General features: G+C 30.2%; 2 protein-coding genes across 2 annotated transcripts; both read right to left on the bottom strand.

The window, feature by feature from the left end:
- Window positions 1–763: 763 nt before the first annotated feature.
- On the bottom strand, window positions 764–7372 carry LOC126841796 (putative inorganic phosphate cotransporter). Its single transcript, XM_050578453.1, has 5 exons — window positions 6905–7372; window positions 5148–5854; window positions 2525–3052; window positions 1838–1963; window positions 764–874 (listed from the first exon to the last, which is right to left on the bottom strand). Exons 1-5 carry the CDS (start codon window positions 6960–6962, stop codon window positions 866–868), a joined length of 1428 nt encoding a protein of 475 aa, XP_050434410.1. The 5' UTR covers window positions 6963–7372; the 3' UTR covers window positions 764–865.
- A 1404-nt stretch (window positions 7373–8776) lies between these two features.
- LOC126841778 (ankyrin repeat and LEM domain-containing protein 2 homolog) lies at window positions 8777–17069 on the bottom strand. The gene is made up of 13 exons (XM_050578428.1): window positions 16819–17069; window positions 16248–16384; window positions 15855–16174; window positions 15154–15459; window positions 14041–14202; window positions 13346–13551; window positions 12985–13285; window positions 12653–12918; window positions 12356–12567; window positions 11301–11360; window positions 10806–10865; window positions 10618–10738; window positions 8777–10023 (listed from the first exon to the last, which is right to left on the bottom strand). The coding sequence occupies exons 1-13, from the start codon at window positions 16869–16871 to the stop codon at window positions 9900–9902; spliced, it is 2328 nt and encodes a 775-aa protein (XP_050434385.1). The 5' UTR covers window positions 16872–17069; the 3' UTR covers window positions 8777–9899.
- Between the last annotated feature and the right edge of the window lie 3189 nt (window positions 17070–20258).

Below are 20258 nucleotides of genomic sequence, written 5' to 3'. Positions count from 1 at the left end.
CGAAAAACTGTCTATACTTTACTCCTTAATAAACAGAGGTATCACGTTCTCTAAGACCAAATATGTAATCGTCTTTCAAAATGTAATTTTCTTCGATATTGTATATTGTATTATTGTTTAATTGTTTTTGGTAGCACGTTTACTTAAGAGTCAGTTTAAAAGAGGTAGCGGGGATTAAGGGGACGATATTTTTTGTTGTTTTTGGTCCCATAAATGACCTCATGACGATGGCCCTGGCTGCGATACTAAACTAGAACAAACAGGTTGGTTTTAATCGTTCAAAAATGGTATTCTTCAACACTCGTTGTGTTTATCATTGTAGTGGATTTGACCTCCGTTAGCCTATGCCTAGCACCCGAATTTTCTTTGATAATTATGATTTTTATAAATTAGGATTCGATAAAGAGTGTTGACTCACGATACTACACAATGCAATATAACAATAAAATTATGATACGAGTATAATCAACTACGGTTACCATAAGTCAAGTATTTTTTATTAAATATAAATTACAATAGAACGTATAATTAATAATTCAGTCATAAAGATAAACCATTATATGCTGCGTGTGTGTAAATCAAATTACAAACTTCACAGCATGACAAGTGACAACTATATTGAGTTCGTAATTACTTAATTGTGTTAATGTCTATCATTTAAAACCACAGGAGATCGTATTGCGCACATACGTCGTGTTTTAATTGTAATTTAATTGAAGGATAATTAGGTAAAACGCGGTGATAAAAAAAAATCCACCAGAAATAAATAAAAACATCAACGATTCAATTTTATTGGAAACAAAATATAGGCGATAACAATATACATTTGACTAAATTCTCCGACCGTTTTAACACGTTAATTTTATTAACTTACCTGAAAAATAAAAAAACACTACCATTAGTCAGCACAATGACAACAAAAATACTATGAATGAAAACATTTGAATCGCTTGAGACTTTTGGTAAAAAAAAACTTAATTTATTTTCAAAATGAAATTTCAGGACACTTTTTTAAAAGTCTGCCTTGTCCTGCAAAATGTACACTGTAGAAGTCCAATATTGTCATTTTAAAAATTATAAGTTTTTCGTTTTGTGTACCTAACACAGCCTATACGTTTTGTCCTACTATTTTGGTCGTAACGATTGCACTTTTATCAATTCATTGTAATATTGACGTATAAGACGAAATGGTATTAGATGAATTAGTCAAGAATGACAAATATTAGTATAATATAATATATTGTATATTACAAGCATTTTGTTTTTATTGTTTTTGAGTAAATACATATTTATTAAATAATACTTTTTTAGTTATTCGAACCAGTTTTCTTATTTTCTAATCAGCAATAAAGTAATTTATTGAGCTATTTACATTCCAGGTTGACACGTTGATCGCATATGTCATAAATTATTCTCAAAGTGTTTATTAATTTATATTTGAAATGATATTATGAATTAATTTGATCTTTATACATTTTTACACAGAACTTGTTGTGCGTTTCGGATTATATTTTATTGTTTAACAACTGTAAACGTGTGATGTGTGTTACTAATTATGTTCCGTTATAAAATAATATTTATGATCATTATTTTTTTATATTTATTACTATTATAATTATTAAATCTTATACACCGGCCATATCGTACATTTTAAGGATTATTTCCTTTTTTATGATCTTATATTAAACTATTTAACACTAAATGTTAATTACGTTTTAAAGTATTGAGTATTGACAATTCAACATCAACATAATTAATACCAAATGTGCATCTTTAAAATTGTCAAATTTGTGTAATTTTTTGAGCTGTAATGTTAATTTCAATTGTAAATACTTACGATTTTTTTTTCAGGAGAATTCCAAGATTGTGTTTTAGCCGAGCCAAATATCAAATATATCAAATTTGCAAAGAAAAGCACTCCGGCTCCAAGAAAAAATACAACTCGCCATTGATTAACGGAATTCTAAAAATAAATTAAATGTAATGATGATTATATACATTTTATTTTCAAAATTCTCATACTCTAATACAGTTTAGTAGTGGTTTCTCAAAATTCGAATTTTTACCAAAAAAAACTGTATTTTAACCATACAAAAGTCGGATAGTTACCATACTAAATTTTAAATTTCGACTGAAAAAATGTTAATAGGTACTATCAAAATCATTAGGGCAAAAATTTAAAAACTTTTAACACTTATTCGATTTTTTTTAGTGTTTTTTTTTTAAACAATTTTTGTGTTCTACAATATTTCTTTTTAGGCATGTGTTCATTTATCTTATTGCATTTTTTAATAATTGCCTAAAAATACTTTTTATCGTTTATTTTAAGCCCGGATTTTGAAAGTCCTACCTATAGTCCAATGATAAAAAACTGTCTAAGACTTACGAGTAAATTTTTAATAGGCTCCTTGGTCTGTATTTAAAAAAAAAAAAAAGGGGGAAGCATACTATGTGTATGATATTTTGACGAAAATTGCGTACGGGTTGATCTAGAAAAAAGTGATTGAAATGGTTCACAACTCACCGGATCGCTTATTATGTACCCGACGGCTAAGGGTGCTGTGAGACCCCCAGTGGATGCCATCGTGTTGGTGATGCCCATTAGCAGGCCGGCGTAGTTGGGTGACAGGTCCATGTGGTTTATGTTGAACCCGAGGTTGCACGTGCCCCCGATGGCCACGACGAAAATATACAGGTAAATCGTGAAGGTCGCGTTGTCGTCGAGGTACCCGAGCGTTATGAGGCCAGCTGCCCCTCCCCACATCGAGATTGTGGTCCATATTTTTCTGGACATGGTCAGTGTGGTACACTGTCGCTTGTTGAGAAAGTCGGCTAAGTAGGAGGCGGGCAATTGCAACAGGAACATGGCTAGGTAAGGGAGCGAAGACAGCAGTCCGTCTTCCCTTAGGTTGAACCCGTGCACGGTGCTTATGAACGTGGGCATTTCGCTCAACAGCAGCCAAAAGCCCCAGTTGTATCCCACGTGTGCGGCCGTGGTCGCCCAAACTGGCAACGAAGTGAATATCCCTTTCCAAGGAGTGACTTTATCGGCCTGATGGTATCATGTAAAGATAAACATTGTTATTATATTAGTCTTGGCTTAATTTGACAAGTCGGTTCTAAATTAAAAAATATTAATCTACAAAAATTAAACTTAAAGTTTCGAAATATTCCACGTTAAACATCTAGTCGACATAGCAAAAAATTTGTCTAGCAGTAACAACAAAACACTTTATAGTTGGCCCTATCTGTATTAAATCAACTGTAAACTAAACTAAATATTTACCAAAAATACTGAAATTTAGTAAAGTCAATTATGGTAAAAATTTTGACTGACACTTTTTTTTCAGTGTTATGGTGAACTGATAAAGATTGTGATCACATTATATAACTGTATTATCATGTTTAAATCTATACCATTATCTGTTTATACCTAAATGCTAATTGTATTTTTTATATAACTTTTAAACACGCATGTATTTCTTTAGAAAATTGTTGTAAACATTTTTTTGAGCATTCGTCAAAAATATTTTTTTCGTAATTACATATTTTTTACGTATATTACGGTTTTTCCTAATAATTATAATATTCGTTAGAATTTTTAAAAACAATCATTTGCATTTAATTTTTTCCCGGTCTTTACAATAGTTAGTTAAATTTTAAAAATAACCGTATTATATACAGTGTCGGTATATTTGGCAAGCTTATTAAATACTTATGTATAGATACTATGTACCTTAAAACGACTATTATCTGTTATAAAGATGTGTCGGGCAGTTAAGCGTTTTAAAAACAAATAGTTTAAAGACAAAATAAGTATAAAGACAATAAATTTTATTCTATTGTAAGTATTGCGTATGTAAATAAATATGTTTAGCGTACAATATTATTTCACATAACGAACTGTCGCTAAGGCTAACGTTAACTGTTAATATTTTCTAAATGTAAATTTAAAATACAATACTTAGGTATATACTAATAGATATAGAAAAAAACATATTGTAGTCCTATTGTTAAAATGAAAACTGACAATAGTCAAAACATAAAAGTCAATGATTAAGATGACGCAGTAATTATTTTAGTATCTATTAAGTAGGGATATTAGAATATATAAAATAAATAATTATATTTTTTATCAAATATTTCATTTATTAAACATGTCTTAGGTACTTTTCTTTCAGATTCGCATCAAAGCTTTTTTTTTTTGTTAATAATATCTAGTAATAATTGTCAAATTTATTACCGGTTTATCGTTTTAATACATTTTTTAGATTTATTATCTAATTTTTCGTCTTTATACCATAAGTAGTATAGTAAACAAATTATATAATAAAAGATTGTTGTACTTTTAATTTAAATGTAATAAAAGCTTAAAAAATTGTACACTAGCTTAAATAGATAATTAAATTATATTTAATTTTTTAAACAAAAACAATTAATCCAAAAGCCTTTGAACACCATTTAATTTATAAGTTTATTTTAAAAAGTTTTAATTTAAAAGATTTCAAACTTCAAAGATAATTATAAGTCACGAGTATCAATTAAAATTATACCATGGTTGTTCAGAGCTTAAAAAACTCAGGTGTCATAAAATCGATCATTTGATTTGTACTTTAAATACCACTGCTAAATGTTTTTTTTTAACTTAACTCTATAAAAAAGTTAACATAGGCTATTAAGAGGGCACTAAACCTATACATTTCAAACTTTTTATTAGTTTTAGATATTTAAAACGCTTATTATCAAAATATACAATTTTTGATTGTAATCACATTGTCATTAGCGATTTTTGAGAATATTACTTAGTAACGAAATCGCAGCTACTTAAAAAATATTTAAAAAGTAGGTTTTTGTGTATGAAATATTGGAAACCCCTTTCAATTTTTCAATAATCGGCCAATGTCTGTACAATGTACACCTTGAGCCGCGCAAAACAAGTTCCGCTTAAGTAAAACAAATATTTAAAAACGCTATTAAAATGCTGTGATAATCTGATGAAAAATGAATTATCTATACCAAATTCTGAACAAAAAGGGGTGTACTGTGTTTATAGCGTCCTTTAAAAAAAAATTTAAAGAATACAAAGAAATTAATACTACAATAAAATAAAAATGAACCAACAAATGCAAAACCGACTGATCATTTACTTGTGAACCATGGTGAGAAACTCCTTGAAGTGATTCTTGTATGTAGTTAGCTTCTTTTTGACTGAGGAACCAATGGGTTTGAGGTGACTCCGCGCCCAATAATAACCAAACGACAGTCCACGCCAGCCCGATGGCACCACTCGCGTAGAATATACTAGGCCAACCGAACGAAGTGCTAGCCAAATAGCCAGCACCGATCAGCGTTATCATGGTACCGAACTGTATACCGCTCATGACAAAGCCCACCAAACGGCCACGTTCGTTGGGCGGCACCCATCTGGCCATTATGCCGTGGCACATGGGCAACAGAAACGCTTGGGCGAGTCCTTGTAAGAATCGGATGATGAACAGCACGGGTGACCCATAAGTGCTCACCGCCACCGGGGTGGCCAATGCGAGCAGGGAAGTGATAGTGGTGCTTAACGCTAACAGGAGCTTGTTGTTGAAGTAGCAACCGAGAATGGCCGCCGGAAAGTTTCCCAGCAGGTAACCCGCGAAGAACGAGCTCAACAGATAGCTACGGGTCTTGTGGGTCCAATCGAACGTAGCGATATGGTTTTTGTGTTCTTCATAGAAGTCCGTCGAGTTGACCACTGGCACCATGGCTACTATAGCCACCGACATATTCACTCTGAGCAGATAGCCGGTGAAAATCGCCGTAAATGCTAGCAGACTCTGCAAGTGACGGACACCGATCATCGGCATGCCTACACAACGATACATATAAATTAAGTGTAGGCCAACAGTTTCTGGGAAAACTAAGATCCCATCTTTTTTGAAATAATTATAATGCAACACATTACGTACGTACCATAATTACAATACTGCATATTTGTACTAGACACAACTAATTAAACACACAAACAACAACTACGCCAGTTTCTGTAGCTGAACGCAAAAGGGAATTCATCCATATTAATATCATTGAGTACTCAATGGAAATATTATGTAAATTGTAAGCAAAAATTTAGCTTTCATACATTTCTTTTCGATAGTTATAAATTTTAAATATATTTAATATTTTTAAAAGTTTTTTTATTTGTTAGTTTTTGGCTAAGTCAGGGTTGTTTTAGTATGTACATTTTTTAATCACTTTTCAAAAATTACTTTACTTATTAAAAAATTGAAGTTTTAACTCTTCAATTTGTATTTATTGCTAAAGTGTCCTAGGCTACAGTCTAAGTGCTATGAGGAGGTCACAGCCTTGTGGTACCTGCATGATATCAATAGGTGGTATAGCACAAAAATCAAATAAATAAAATTTAAACATTATTAAATTATAAGTTAATTTTTAAAAAGTGACAGATAACCTAAAAAATATACATTTTAGATAAATTTTGGCTACATTAAGAACTTCGAAGTTAAAAAATCTTTTAATGCTAACGCCTAACGGTGATTGTACTTTGTACCTTTGGACGTAGAGCAGAATACACATATTTTCATAAAAATATATATTACTATAGAAAATTATATAAAATAAATTAACTGTACATATTTTATTCCAATTATTTTCCCCTCAAATAATTCAGAAACACGAACGATGTACCGTCAAAATAGTACATTTGTTTGTTTATCATCTTGATTAATTTAACTAAATTTTTAGTATTTACTTAATACTAAGTTGTATTTACTATCAATATTAATGTACATAATTCAAAATGTATAATTTACATTAACGGAACCTTTTGGATCCGCTTGGCGGCTAAAAAAAGCGTACCAAAATGTACATAGATTAAGGAAAAAACAAGTAATCATACCTTTTTTCAGTTCTGGACTCGCGATTCGGTCGATTGTAGAGTCGTTGCTAAGTTCCATGGCAGGTCCAAAAAAAATTATGGCTTGAGTTTTTTTTTAAATATAATTATTTGTTGTCATAAAGAAAAGTGTTGCAATCACAAATTAATGCCGAAATAACGCAACTACTATTCCTTAGATCAGATAGGTCCTGGTAAACGGTGAAGTACAGTATAACAATACTTCTTAACGATTAAATTGGAATTTTATTGTTTTTTTTAGAATCCCGCGATAATTGCATAGTCGGAGATGTCTAACTGGTTAAGCGTTGCGTTTCATTTAATCACTACTGTCACTCGCGTGTTTGTATTTAAATAATTTTTATTAGGTATTTTATCTGATCATACAAACAATTACACTACTTATCTTCAGATAAATAATAAAATATATAACATTTATATATGTTGAGTGTGTGTCGTTTGAATGTTAGTAAAGCCCGAAGCCTGTTGAATGACTAACGCACATACCTACTTTTTTTGTACTTACCCTAGAGGCTATACATAATACTAGTGTGTTGTCAGTAAAAACATCAACAAGACCGCAATTTAGTGTACCTCCCTTATTTAAAAAATGATGATTTATATTTATCTAATAGTAATAGTAGTATTATATCTATAATATATATTATATTATTTATATATATTATTATTATTGTACTTTGTAGTATTATTGTATTTACAACGCTCAATTGTCTATGAAAGCAACAACTACGTAAAGCAACAATTTTAGAGAGGGGCCAAATCTCTATAGACTATAAGTATTTATTATTACTGTAAGATCTACCATTTAAGTTATTATTTATCTTGATAATTATGCGTGGTTTATGATTTCACTTGGAAAATTTAAATTGCCAACAATTATATTTTTTTTAAGGAGTGTATACATTTTAGATAATATATTACAAGTAAAATTAACTTGAAAAAATAATAATAATAATAATATATAGAAAGCAGTGAGTTTTTAACACTGTAAATTTAACCATTGCAATAATTGTTGGAAGCTGGTATATAATTAAAAAAATGATCTACTTATTATGTTATGCGTACAAATTGTATTAACTCAATATAGGTAGGTACCTACACTTTTTATTATCTTATATTTTTTTTATTTAAGTACCTCATTGTGTATTCATTTATAAACATACATATACATAGATTCATTATTCATAAGAATAATAAATAATTCAACGCTGTAGGTATACTTAACACAAATAATGTTAATTTGTCTTAAATACAACCTATAGATGTTAGTAGAGTGGCGAAATTGAAGACAGATGAGAATAATAATAGGCTAAAAAAAGCCGCGTGGCTTATGAATATATAACAGTAAATATATTTTTTTTCTTATATAAGTTAAATAATATTTTTCACATTATACATTTAATAAATGTAATAATGAAGGGTCATTGTAATGAGCAATAATAGCAATACTTTCATATACATAATTTAATTAGATAGTACGAGTATCAGAGAATAGTACATAATATCAACTGCAATAATAATAAAATAGTTGTCGAATTCTCCTAACTAGAATATATAAAGATATTTCCCATACAATATTTTAAACGTCTAGACTTTTACTTCATTTAATAGTCATATAAAATGTTAACTTATTAGTGGTAGTGTATAGGATCAATAGTTTGACAGATGACCATATTATTTTTATTATTAGTACTTAATTATTTGACCTACATTATAATACATGGTCCAAGAACCATGATTATGAAAATGATAACAGGGAAAATACACTAAATATTATTTCTTAACAATCTTTTTAAAAAAAGTTTCTCTTAGAACTTAAATAAAAAACTTACAAATAAGTCATAAAATTTATTGATTAAAACCATCGCCTTAATTATAAGTTTTTTTCAAACAACAATTTTTATTTAAACAATATTTTTAATAAGTACAGGGTCCGGCAAAAAAACCTCCCTCATTTCGAAATGGCACTGTATGAGTTGTGGTGGTGGTACAACAGTGGAGGGGGTATCGATCAATAGCTGTATACATGCCATTTTCTTCTGACCTTACCTAAACCAGTTTGCTAGGAACCATGATAAGGGAGAAGTCTGGTTCCAAAAAGACGGTGCCACAGGTTACACTTTTAACTTTCGAGAATGGCCATTGCTCTTCGTGTCATTTCCGGTGTAATGGCAGCCACTGCCTGTTTGATTGCCTTCTTAAGTCCTCAAACCACAAGGGGATAAATCAAGTGACCTTGGCGGTTAGGTGATGTCTTCTCGCAAAGAGAGAAGACGTCCAGGAAACACCTCTCTCAAGATTGCTAGGGAGCGCCGCGAAGTGTAACCTGTGGCACCGTCTTGTTGGAACCAGACTTCTCCCTTATGATGGTTCCTAGTAAACTGGTTTAGGTTAGGTCAGAAGAAAATGGTATGTATACAGCTATTGATCGATACCCCCTCCACTGTTGTACCACCACCACAACTCATACAGTGCCATTTCGAAATGAGGGAGGTTTTTTTGCCGGACCCTGTATTAGGAATTTATTTTATAGTAAATCTTATAAAAAAATGTTTATATAAAATGATTTACTCTTTTTAAACAATGAAAAAAAAGTATACAATAGACAGTTTAAAAAAATAATAACAAAGGTATAAAAATATAATGCCATGTTATATAATTAGCACATATTTAAATTTATAAATTACATATATTTAACCATTTCATACTATGCCAAGCTTAACAATAAAATATCACGTGAGCTATCGTCATTGTTGTACTAAAAAACTTTTACCAAATATAAAAACTAAATTTAAAATTGAAGAATCAAAAAAAGATGAAATCATAAATGCTCGACTTAAAAATAACTGTAAAATAATGATAATAATGAAAACATTTGACAAATTTTATAATACATATATAATCACAGAATCAACAAAAATAAATAACTCAAAATTTTAATAAAAAATTACACTGTTAGTTTAATTAGTATCACAGATTAATTATTATGATAGTCATCCATTGAGTACAACCATCGATATAACCATGGATATTTATTGACATCTAGTTTCAATCCTCTTAACACATCATAAACTTGATGATCATCATTTGTTGGACTATCACTGCACAAATAAATACACATTGTTTATTATTTTTAACTAATAAAGAGGATGTCACAGTTGAGAAGTTTCAAAAGCTCCAGGCACTCCAAATAGATCAGAGAATATTATAGTTATTGATGTAAATATAAAAACTGTATAACGAAGAAAAAATTGTCTTCTTTACTAGAATTATTTCAATTTTCTTAAAAAAAACTTGGCGTTTTAAAATATGCATTTTTAAGAGGTGAGTTGTGATATTTTTTAAGAGAACATATTGAAGTTGCACTATTAAAACTCTAGCAACTGATTTAAACTCAACTATATATTAATACACAAACAGTAATATTTTTACTATAAGTTCTAGTTTTGACTAAAATCACCAATATGAAACCCTTATAAAAAAATGTAAAGTAGATATTCTCTTAACTGATGGTAGGATTTCTTTTAGTAAGACTTGTTTCCTCTTTCTTTTACTTGACTTCAATAATAAAAATACAATTATTGGCTTGCTATCACTACTTATATTATATTAATATTTATTACTTTTACTTCAATTCTTATTTTAATAATAAAAGTTATATCAAAATCAAGGAGAATTAGCTTTTGTAAAATTACCTGGAAAACAATAAATATGAAAAGTCTTGTTCAGCATTATAAAACATATTATAATCATCCGAAGATTCACTGCATGGGCTTGAAGGAGCACTTAAGTAAATTTCATCATCCGAGTTATATCCTGCAATTCATCAGTTTATAAATGAATGATATTAATATTTGTAATAAAATAAAATTGAAAAACTAACCGTTTGTGAGAATGGTATCACTACCAACATCTAAAGTTAAAGGCTTTTCATTGGTGTTATCTGTAAAAATTACATTTTTATAATCAAATTAAAAAGTAATTCTAATCTAACCTAACTTTACCAGTATAGCTTAAAAATTAAGTGTAGTTTAAAAATAATTAAAATATATGTTAAATTTTACTTAAATGTCAAACTAAACTTGTGAAAACAGCCATAATATACTAAAAACCCTTTCTATGGTTTATTTCTATTATTTTATTATAATATGTATAAACTAAGCCAAATATAATTAGTTAAGTACATTATAGAACATTTTGTATGCAACAATATTATTCAGACAGTGTTTATCACATTATTCATTTATATTAATACATTAAAACAGTATATATATACACAGTTGAAGACATTATTATAATTAAGATCTAAAGAGAAAGATACTTAAGTGAATCTTGGCTATTGAGTTAAGAGAAAGTGAAATTTTTAATTATTACTTACGTTTTATGATATTTATTTGAGATATTACATCTTGATTAACGTTTGAAAGGTTATCATCATCTAGTAAACAAACAAAATGCATAAATAACATATATTAGAAACACACATTAATCTAAAAATAACATGTTTTATTTTTTAAATATAAATTTAAAAATTCGAATAAGAAATCCCTAAAATGTTGAACCTCTAACTTAAGCTATAGTAAATCTTCATGCTTTTTTTTTATAACATATAACAGAAAAGTTTAATTTTCATTTAAAAAGATCTAACTTGAAAAATGATCGAATAAATATTGGTTTTATCAAGTTACAGCACATTAAAACTGATAATGTGATAATAAAAAAATGATATCACAAAATATATCTTTTAATGGCATATTATAACTTCAAAAATATTTTTTAAATTGAAAACAATTTGATAAGTTTTTATGTTAGACTTATTTTAAGAAAAAATTAAAATTTTCCATGTTTATGACTTATGAAGAAGTAGAGTTGAGCTAGAGATTTGACATTTTAGGGTCTTCTTATTTAATCTATCGATGGGTAAACTATTAGAAAAATGAAACAAAAATATCTAATATAATATAAATTGTTTAATTTATTTAATGTATATATAATATACAATTTAGTGTCATGGTGAAGTTGTATTGAATTAGTGATTAAAATAAACAAATTTAAATATGTGAAATAGCAGATTTTTAATAAAATATTTTAAATTGATATTTAATATAATTAAATATCACCACAAAGTCAAGTTGAAATATAAAATAGCAATCCAGTAATGCCTACTAACCCCATATTTTTAATTAAGCGAATAGTTAAGAATTATTCATTTATCATTACAATAGTAATAAGAATATAAAAAATAAACTAAAATCAGCTTAAGCAGCCCATTAAGCTGTAGAACTACCGCGACGTTCCCTCTTAAGAAGGTTTTTCTGAAAAATGCATATAATAAGAAATGGGTTCTCAGTTTGTCGCTCGAGGGGAACTAGACAATTACAGTTCCTTTTCAAAAATGTATAAATAAAAGAAGGGTTGACTAAGGCTACTTACCCATAAATAGCTGTTTAGGTTTCAGTCGTGATTTACAACCGATATTGCATAAACATGCTTCAGTATTTAAAAACCATTCTTTACAATCTTCTTCATTCTCAACATGTTGCTGTAAACAATTTAATGAAGAAGTGTCGTTTAACATTTTAGACATTAATCGAGTTAGACAAGCTGCAGTGTTTTCACTACGAGTTTCAACTCCCCCACTAAACCTGCAACGTAAAATAAAATTAATTTTGAAATTATACAAATTATACTTATCAAGATAAACAAAATTACATTGTATTTTTAACTTACATGTAATAACTTTTCAGAGAGTTAACCAATTCATTTATTTTTAAATTACCCTCATAATTGTCTCTAAATAACTGACACAAATTCATAGCCACTCTTCCATGAATTTTACCCTGTATGTTTTGATCAAACCGACTATCTGAATAGAAACTGTCTTCCAAAACTAATAAATGTCTTACTTCATGACACAAACGGCTAGCCAATAATTCAATATCTTGTGTATTCTCGCATTCAGATATGATTACTTTTAGTAAACGTTCACTTAACACCTAAAATTAGATTAAAATAGCAAAAAAGTGTAAACAAATATTATAAAAGTTTCCTCATATCCATACTTTGCACGACTTGACTAAACAGGTATAAGATACAAGTGTAGAACGCCTAATACTTTTTTGTTTTGGATTACTTCCAATTCTCATCGTTTCCAATGCTTTACATAATTCACCCATAGGACTTAACAATATCGTTGGCTCCGTTACATTTGACTTTTCATCATTTTCTTGTTCTTTTGAATCAAATCTCTGTTTTAAATAATTTTCAAGAAGATCAAGACCTCTTTCTGTTCGCAGATCAACTATTCGATCTAAAAAAGGCCAATATTCTGCCCATCCGACTTTTTTTATTTCAGCCAGTTCTCTACAAAACAGACAGATTTATAAAAAAATAAGTTAAATATTTGATTACAATAAAAAATACCTTCCTGCTTTTTCAAAACTTTTGTCATATATTTCCTTTTGTTTTGGGCTATGATGTAACTTTTTTGGAGAAGGTGATAATAGTGACTTCCGTACTGGCGACTTCCAGTCTTTCCAAAATTGTTGAGCTTGTGGTTCATTCATTGGTCCTGCTATAGCTCTTATCTCAAGTACTGGACTCAAGGTTTTAAGGCATTCATTTTCAAACTATAAAATTTAACATTATTAAGGGGGTTCCATTCTCGAAAATGATAGTTGCAAACTATAGGCAATTTTTTAATTTCAATCATGTTAACTTACTGTTAGTTTTATGTGTATTTTTAGCGTATATTTTTTTTACATCAGTTAGAGCCATTTAGTAGTGAAAAATTATAAAAGTATTATGAGAAAATATTATTATTATTATTATAAAAGTGATAACCCCTAATAGAGTAGTATTTAATTTTTTAAAAGGAAAAAATGTTTCTAATTAGGAATTCTTAAGTTATAACCAACTGCACTTATTAAATCGATACTAATAAATACTTTTAAAACTTATTAATGACATGCTTTTTTTTGTCAACATAAAGGCAGAGCAAAAGTATAATGTCAGGTGAAACCTATATTATATGTATTGAAACAAGTTTATAACCTTGTCTCACTGCAACTATAGACACAGAATATTATACATTATGTTCTACTTTATGGCTTATTTACCTGTGTTACTGATATTACTGGTGAAGATTTTGGTGAAAACGGTTTTCCAATTGTGGGTTGTACACAATCGTCATCCGATTTCCACATAGGAACAAAATATCCATCCTCTAATAAATTTAATATTTCATTGTATGCCGGTTTATTTCCTCTTGAACATATAACCTGTAAATAGCACATTTTAATCAATGTGGACAGGTGTAAAAAAAAGTAAACAATTTTATTAGTACAACCATTGATTTTAAAATATACAGATAAGTGGTGCTATAAACAAGAACAGCAACCGAATTTATGTAGGAACAACAGCAATACCATCTTCATAGTTTACCATCCGCCCATCCATAAACAGTCATCATTCTTGTATATAGCACTGCATTTCTGGGCATAAATTTACTTTACCAGTCACCCTTTTTTTTAATATCTTGTAATGTTTTTACGCTGATTACAAGTCTGAAGTTGAGAATCGGCAGACTCCTCTAGTTCCAAAATTATAGCTATTTGGAACTTTGAATTTGTCCACATATATAACAGTTAACCGCAGGGCGCGCGACCAAGGCGTGCAATAGCAGTGGGTGCCGAACAGTTACATAAGAGCCTATTACTTTTTTGTTATTTTGAAAGGTAGGTTTTGTTCGGGCTCATTAAGTTGCTGACGCTTCCAGAGCAGTACTAGGTTAGTTTAGTCTTTTAAGCAAGCTATTTTTTTGTTTGGGGGTTTGGAGGCGTAAGACCGGAGTTTTGGTATGTAATATTATTTTATCCCTGCTTTTCGTTGTTTTTTTTTTTGCTACAACTGTTGGTATAATATTATGATCATAGTAATTTTTTATTTATTATTTATTGTTACCGAATTGGAAACAAAATGTTGTGTTTTCAATCGCAATTTGTCTCGCCGACAACAGCTGCATGATGCAGTGACCGCCGAACGCCTATCGTCACTACCACTTCACCATTGCATGCCGCTACTATTATACATCGTAATCAGCATAAAAACACTACAATATGACAAAATAAAAATGCCATAAAGGGTGTTCTTTAAGTAAATTTGTTCCCTAATCTGTACATTTTAAAATCAATGGTGCAATTTTCAGAATTTAGATAAATAAAAAATCTTACGTCTTTTGGAATCTGGCCATATTTGTTTCTTGAGGTTAATATACATTTGTCATATGAGACAAGTTCTCTCACTACATCTACATGACCAAATTTTGAAGCAATATGAAGTGGAGTGTCATTAGCTGCTTTGTCAGGAGTATTCAAATATAAATCTGTAATTATTTCACTACGAGATAAATATGACTGTTCAATTCCATATAGACTTTTAATAAAATCTGGATTAGTGACGCACTCCATTATGAAATGAATAATAACTGCTTGGTTATACCGAGCAGCAACATGCATAGCGTTATATCGACAACCTTCCTATAAATAAATTAAACATAGTTATAAGCAATTTTAGATATTTAATTCATTTCTTCCTTAATAGTTTGAAAATAATAATAATAATTTTGAATAAAATAATATGTAATATTAGGGCAGTTGTACATTGATAATATAGCATAAAAATGAAGCATTTAAAAATACCTTTAAAATTATTAATAAATATTAGTAACCTATTAATAACCTAAAGGTTTCAAATATTAAAAAGTTAATTTTATACACAATTTCTATATATAATTACCAAAAACCAAGTTATAATAGGTACAGATGCAAAATAAAAAATTTTAAAATAACACCTCCCGAGGTTTCCATAAAAGCAAAAAACACTACTTATGCACCACTAATATTGAGTTTAATGTACAATAACTATTAAATACCTGAATAATTGAAGGTGTATCTCCACTGCTTACTAGAAACTTTGGATTTGAATTAATAGCTTGCTTTACTTTTTCGACATCACCACTTTCAATGAGACGCCTAAATGCAACAAGCTCCTCCGACTTTAGAGATTTGAAACCAAAGCTGGAAGGAACATTGTTCGATATATTTTTCTCAGATGGTTTAACTGGTGATTCCTGACCAAATATGCTGAAGTGTTCAGCTTCAGATGCCGACCTGAAAATTTTAAACCTAGCCGCCTTATTAGATTTAATTGCAGACAGTGTTTCCTTGAGTTTAGAAAAGACTTTAGGAGTACCTGTGAAAATCAAAAGAACGTTAAGTTTAGTTTTGGGAATTTAGACTGAAAGAAATCGCTTAATAAATATTACCACTTTCGTCTTTGTCAGTTTCAACAAAAACGCCGTAGAACGATCCATCTTTGGAGATGTCAGCTTGCAAATAGTTGGGTGTCAAGCAGTTGGCTGCTGCAACGTCACCGTTAGCCGGCGACTCCATAAGACCGCTTCTGACTAAAAAAACCAAACAAATTTGAAGTTTAAAACTTAAAAAAATCTACCATCAGTTAAATGTTTTTGTATACTCTATACTCTATAGCGCCGTTATGATAAGCGTCGTTTAAAATTGTATAGTACGAGACGACGGTGCCAACAACGTAACGAGCATTATCGTACGATGTGTAAGCTCGGCTCGTCATTGGCCGAACCGCGATTCCATAATACTGTGATAACTGATAACGTTACTGATTACAATCAGCTCACGCCAAGGTGGATTTTTTATTCCACTTTGGCTTACGCCTTACAGCGTAAAACGAAATAATAGTACTTGCTTACAGCCTCTAAAAGGTTACACATATTGCAGTTATATGTACAGCATACTGCATTATGCATACAGGGCATAGGCACCAGGCAGTAAGCAGTAAGTGTACACTAATAATTATACTTGCATGTTTTTGTCGTATCTGCGATGATAATCGAGATGACATCGTACAACATGGCTAAATAATCATTAAATAATGAGCATTGTGCGGATAACGATTTACGGATCGCTGATTAGATGCTGCATGGATGTGACACAGAATACGAACAACGATGACGACTTGACTTATCTATCATCGTATTGTTGCACAGACTTCTACACTTATCTTAGTAGAGAAGCTGTATTGTTGCCACGATATTATTATTATTCATCCGGCCAATGCACTCTTTACGGTGTCTAGGCGTTCGACCCTCGCGACACATGACAAAACGAATTATATCAAACAATTAAGTATACCGTAGTACACAATTCAAATCTATCTTTATGTATATATATGTATACTTAACGTCCGTTGTTACAAAACACATCTATGGCCACCAGATCGAAATGATGGAATGGCACGCCCAGCGGATGAACGAACACAAACGTTATAATGTCTAATTTATGAATAATATATATATATATGCATATATAGCCATGACCGTGTGAGGCTTCTAAGCGAACGATTTATGACCCACTTCAATGTTAGCCATCCCTAAGGTCTCAATTTGCTAGTTAATCGTTATCATATCGGGTGTAACGATAAAAAAAAAGTAAAAAAGTTTAGAAAAATTAAATTAATTTACATCTATACAATCAACAATAATTGCAGTCGTTCCAATAAAAAGGCTATAATATTTTGTTAGATACTGGAGCTTTCAGATGAAACTTGTTGCATGATTTTTTTTCCGTATAGACAAAAAACAGTTGTCAATGTAAACGGCTAAAGTTACCTAGTGTAATCCTACCAGTCCCGCTGGCCACCATGCTAGGAAAAGCAGCCAACCTTAATAAAACTAACTATGTATCTTGTTTTATTTTAATTGAGAAATGGTAAGGATTAAGGAAAGACTTTCTCAAAATAATTCCTTTTTCCTAGTTTATGTCGTCTCAATAGCCAACAACAATTATATTCTCTTCAAATGCACAAAACAACGCAAATAACCACGTGGCACGTCGTACATCTCACAGCTTCCTCCCCTAGATAATCGTTATATATCATTATATTATTACCTGTACTGTGGTCTCTGTAGTACTCTGGAGACTGGAAGACGGAAGTTGTCCCCTAATCTCTGAATAGGGTCTATATACAACATACAAAATAATTTATCTTTCACCTTGCATCTTCTTCTTAAGTCCTTCTTCCAAAAGCGGAAGTTTGGTGACCCATCAGATGGGTTTTCTTGGGAAGGAGTTAATCAGGGTAGTTTCCCTTTGCTTTCCTTAATCGCAGTAGCATACCTTATTTCTAAGGGATACTACTCAAGCGTAAATAAATAATTTACGCTTGATACTAGTAGCGCTGCTACCCACTACTAGGTCCATTTTAGTCGGTTCTTACGACAGGCATGGACTACCGAGGGTGTATTCTAATCCCCACCCACAGGGATCACCTTGCATAATGTTCTTATAAACTAGTAATGTGTTAACATACCTCTCATCAAAAAATATTTGGGCCTCATAAATAAATTACCGCAATTTCATTAAATTGCACAAGCATGCGGCATGACAGCCAATTATAAAATTGAATACCTGAGTAGAGAGTACTTTCGGTATTTTGGTACTAATGTATCCTAATTTATATTACCAAATATTGATAAGTAAATAAATAATTATTCATTATCGCCTATAAGCTATACTTTATAACTAATCAATAGTTAAAAGTTTTCATTTATACCAAATTTTTAATTAACTTAATTTTTAATTTATTTATTTTTATTAATTTTAATTTTTTTAACCAACAACAATATTTATATTATACGTCAAACTTTAATTTTAAGCAGTGTGTTCGTTGACAATTCCACAATTCCCAAGCCCACAATTATTCTAGAGGTCAGAGCGTAAGATGCTGAAGCCTAAAGGAGTCAAAAACCTCAACGGCGTATTTTAAATGGACATATGATACAATTTTCTGTTTCATTTTTTATACTTTATATAAGGCCGTATATCCACTTTTTAGTTTTTACATACTAAAATAACTTTAAAATCCCCAATCAAATATTTTGCTACCTAGTGTATACGTTGTACATAAATATCGCGTTATATTATCAATTATATTGAACACTTTATAGTTTATTCGTTTAATGTTCATAGTATGTGACATTCTGTGTATTATACAGGACACAGGTGATCTATTTGACATAAAACATTAATTTTCTTTAAAATAATTGCAACTTAATAAATATTCTTTTTGAAAAACATTTATGTTATCAGTGGCGTATACAGAATTTTTTCGGGGTGGGGGTGTAAGTGAAAAAAGGTCAAGTTCCAGACCCCTCCCAAAAATATCAGTCTTTCAAAGTAGATCTACACTGTCGCCAAGTCTACTATTTCTTTTATTTGTGTTGCTTAACACTTGGCCAGTTACTGATTAAGCATGAAACATCATTATCAAATGTACTCACTTAGGAGTTATGTGGTTGATGGGTAGAAGAGAACTCAGAAAACAAGAAAAAGGTTCAGTTCCCCTCTCGTAAAAGTCAATCAGTCAAAGTAGTGGTATCTACATTGCGGCCAAGTCTGTTTTATGCCTCATTCGGAAAGGTCGTGTTTTATTCACAAACTGGCCAAGTGTTCAGGAATACAAATAAAAGAGCAGTGTTGCTCAAGAAAGTAGGAGTGAAGTGTGGTTATGAACTAAAGAAATAGTAGACTTGGCCACAATGTAGATATCACTATTTTGATAGGCTGACATTTTTGGGAGGGGTCTGGAACTTGGCCTTTTTTAACTGTTAGATTTTTGCTGGGGATTTGTATTACCGGAAAATGATTTCATTCGATAAAAATATAATCAAACTCTAAGTTCAGTTATTATTTGTATTTTTTTTAATTTTTGTATTTTATATTTTGTACATATTTGATGTTTATAATATTATTTTAAAATTTAGAAACAACTTTCGGGGGGGGGGGGGGGGGGTTGTAACCACAACCCCCTAACCCGCCCACTAAATACGCCACTGTATGTTATATTATTTTACAATATCATAAAATTATTAAATATTTACTTGTTTTTATTTTACAGAGCGCTATTTGAAACTTAAATGGAAATGTATATAATTAATTAAATTGTTAAAATAAGAATAATTTGCTTACAATTTTAACTGGACGATAACCAGTTTTGAATAATTACTTTTTAGTTTTTTTTTAATAAATTTAAGACGGGGGGGATGGAGTGTGGTATTATTTTTATCTGCGCGCATTACTCAACCGCACTCGACTTCACGTCCTAAATTTTAAACTTTTATTACTTTTAAAGTAATTATTTAAAACTGGTTCTCAACTAGTCCATAAATCTATCCTTCACTCTTATTTTATTCATTCCACACAGATTCAATTCTTATTTATAACACTCATCAACTTCGATC

The sequence above is a fragment of the Adelges cooleyi genome, unplaced genomic scaffold, assembly GCF_023614345.1.
Source record: "Adelges cooleyi isolate 19-005CV unplaced genomic scaffold, UGA_ACOO_1.1 ACOO_flye_CR_arks_rails_tigmint_CR_PRNA_41, whole genome shotgun sequence".
Lineage (NCBI taxonomy): Eukaryota > Metazoa > Arthropoda > Insecta > Hemiptera > Adelgidae > Adelges > Adelges cooleyi.
Note: the sequence above shows the minus strand (reverse complement) of the source record. Positions and strands in the feature narration are given on the sequence as shown.

What these genes read in the sequence shown, in the direction of transcription:
- LOC126841796 (XM_050578453.1), bottom strand. Translation starts at nt 6,962, where the DNA reads ATGGAACTTAGCAACGACTCTACAATCGACCGAATCGCGAGTCCAGAA. An exon ending in GAGTCCAGAACTGAAAAAAG is followed by an intron (nt 5,855 to 6,904) that starts GTATGATTACTT and finishes ATCGTTGTGTAG; the next exon opens with GCATGCCGATGATCGGTGTC. An exon ending in TTTCTCACCATGGTTCACAA is followed by an intron (nt 3,053 to 5,147) that starts GTAAATGATCAG and finishes TGATACCATCAG; the next exon opens with GCCGATAAAGTCACTCCTTG.
- LOC126841778 (XM_050578428.1), bottom strand. Translation starts at nt 16,871, where the DNA reads ATGTTGTACGATGTCATCTCGATTATCATCGCAGATACGACAAAAACA. An exon ending in GATACGACAAAAACATGCAA is followed by an intron (nt 16,385 to 16,818) that starts GTATAATTATTA and finishes TTTTTTAGTCAG; the next exon opens with AAGCGGTCTTATGGAGTCGC. An exon ending in TCTCTGAAAAGTTATTACAT is followed by an intron (nt 12,568 to 12,652) that starts GTAAGTTAAAAA and finishes TTTACGTTGCAG; the next exon opens with GTTTAGTGGGGGAGTTGAAA.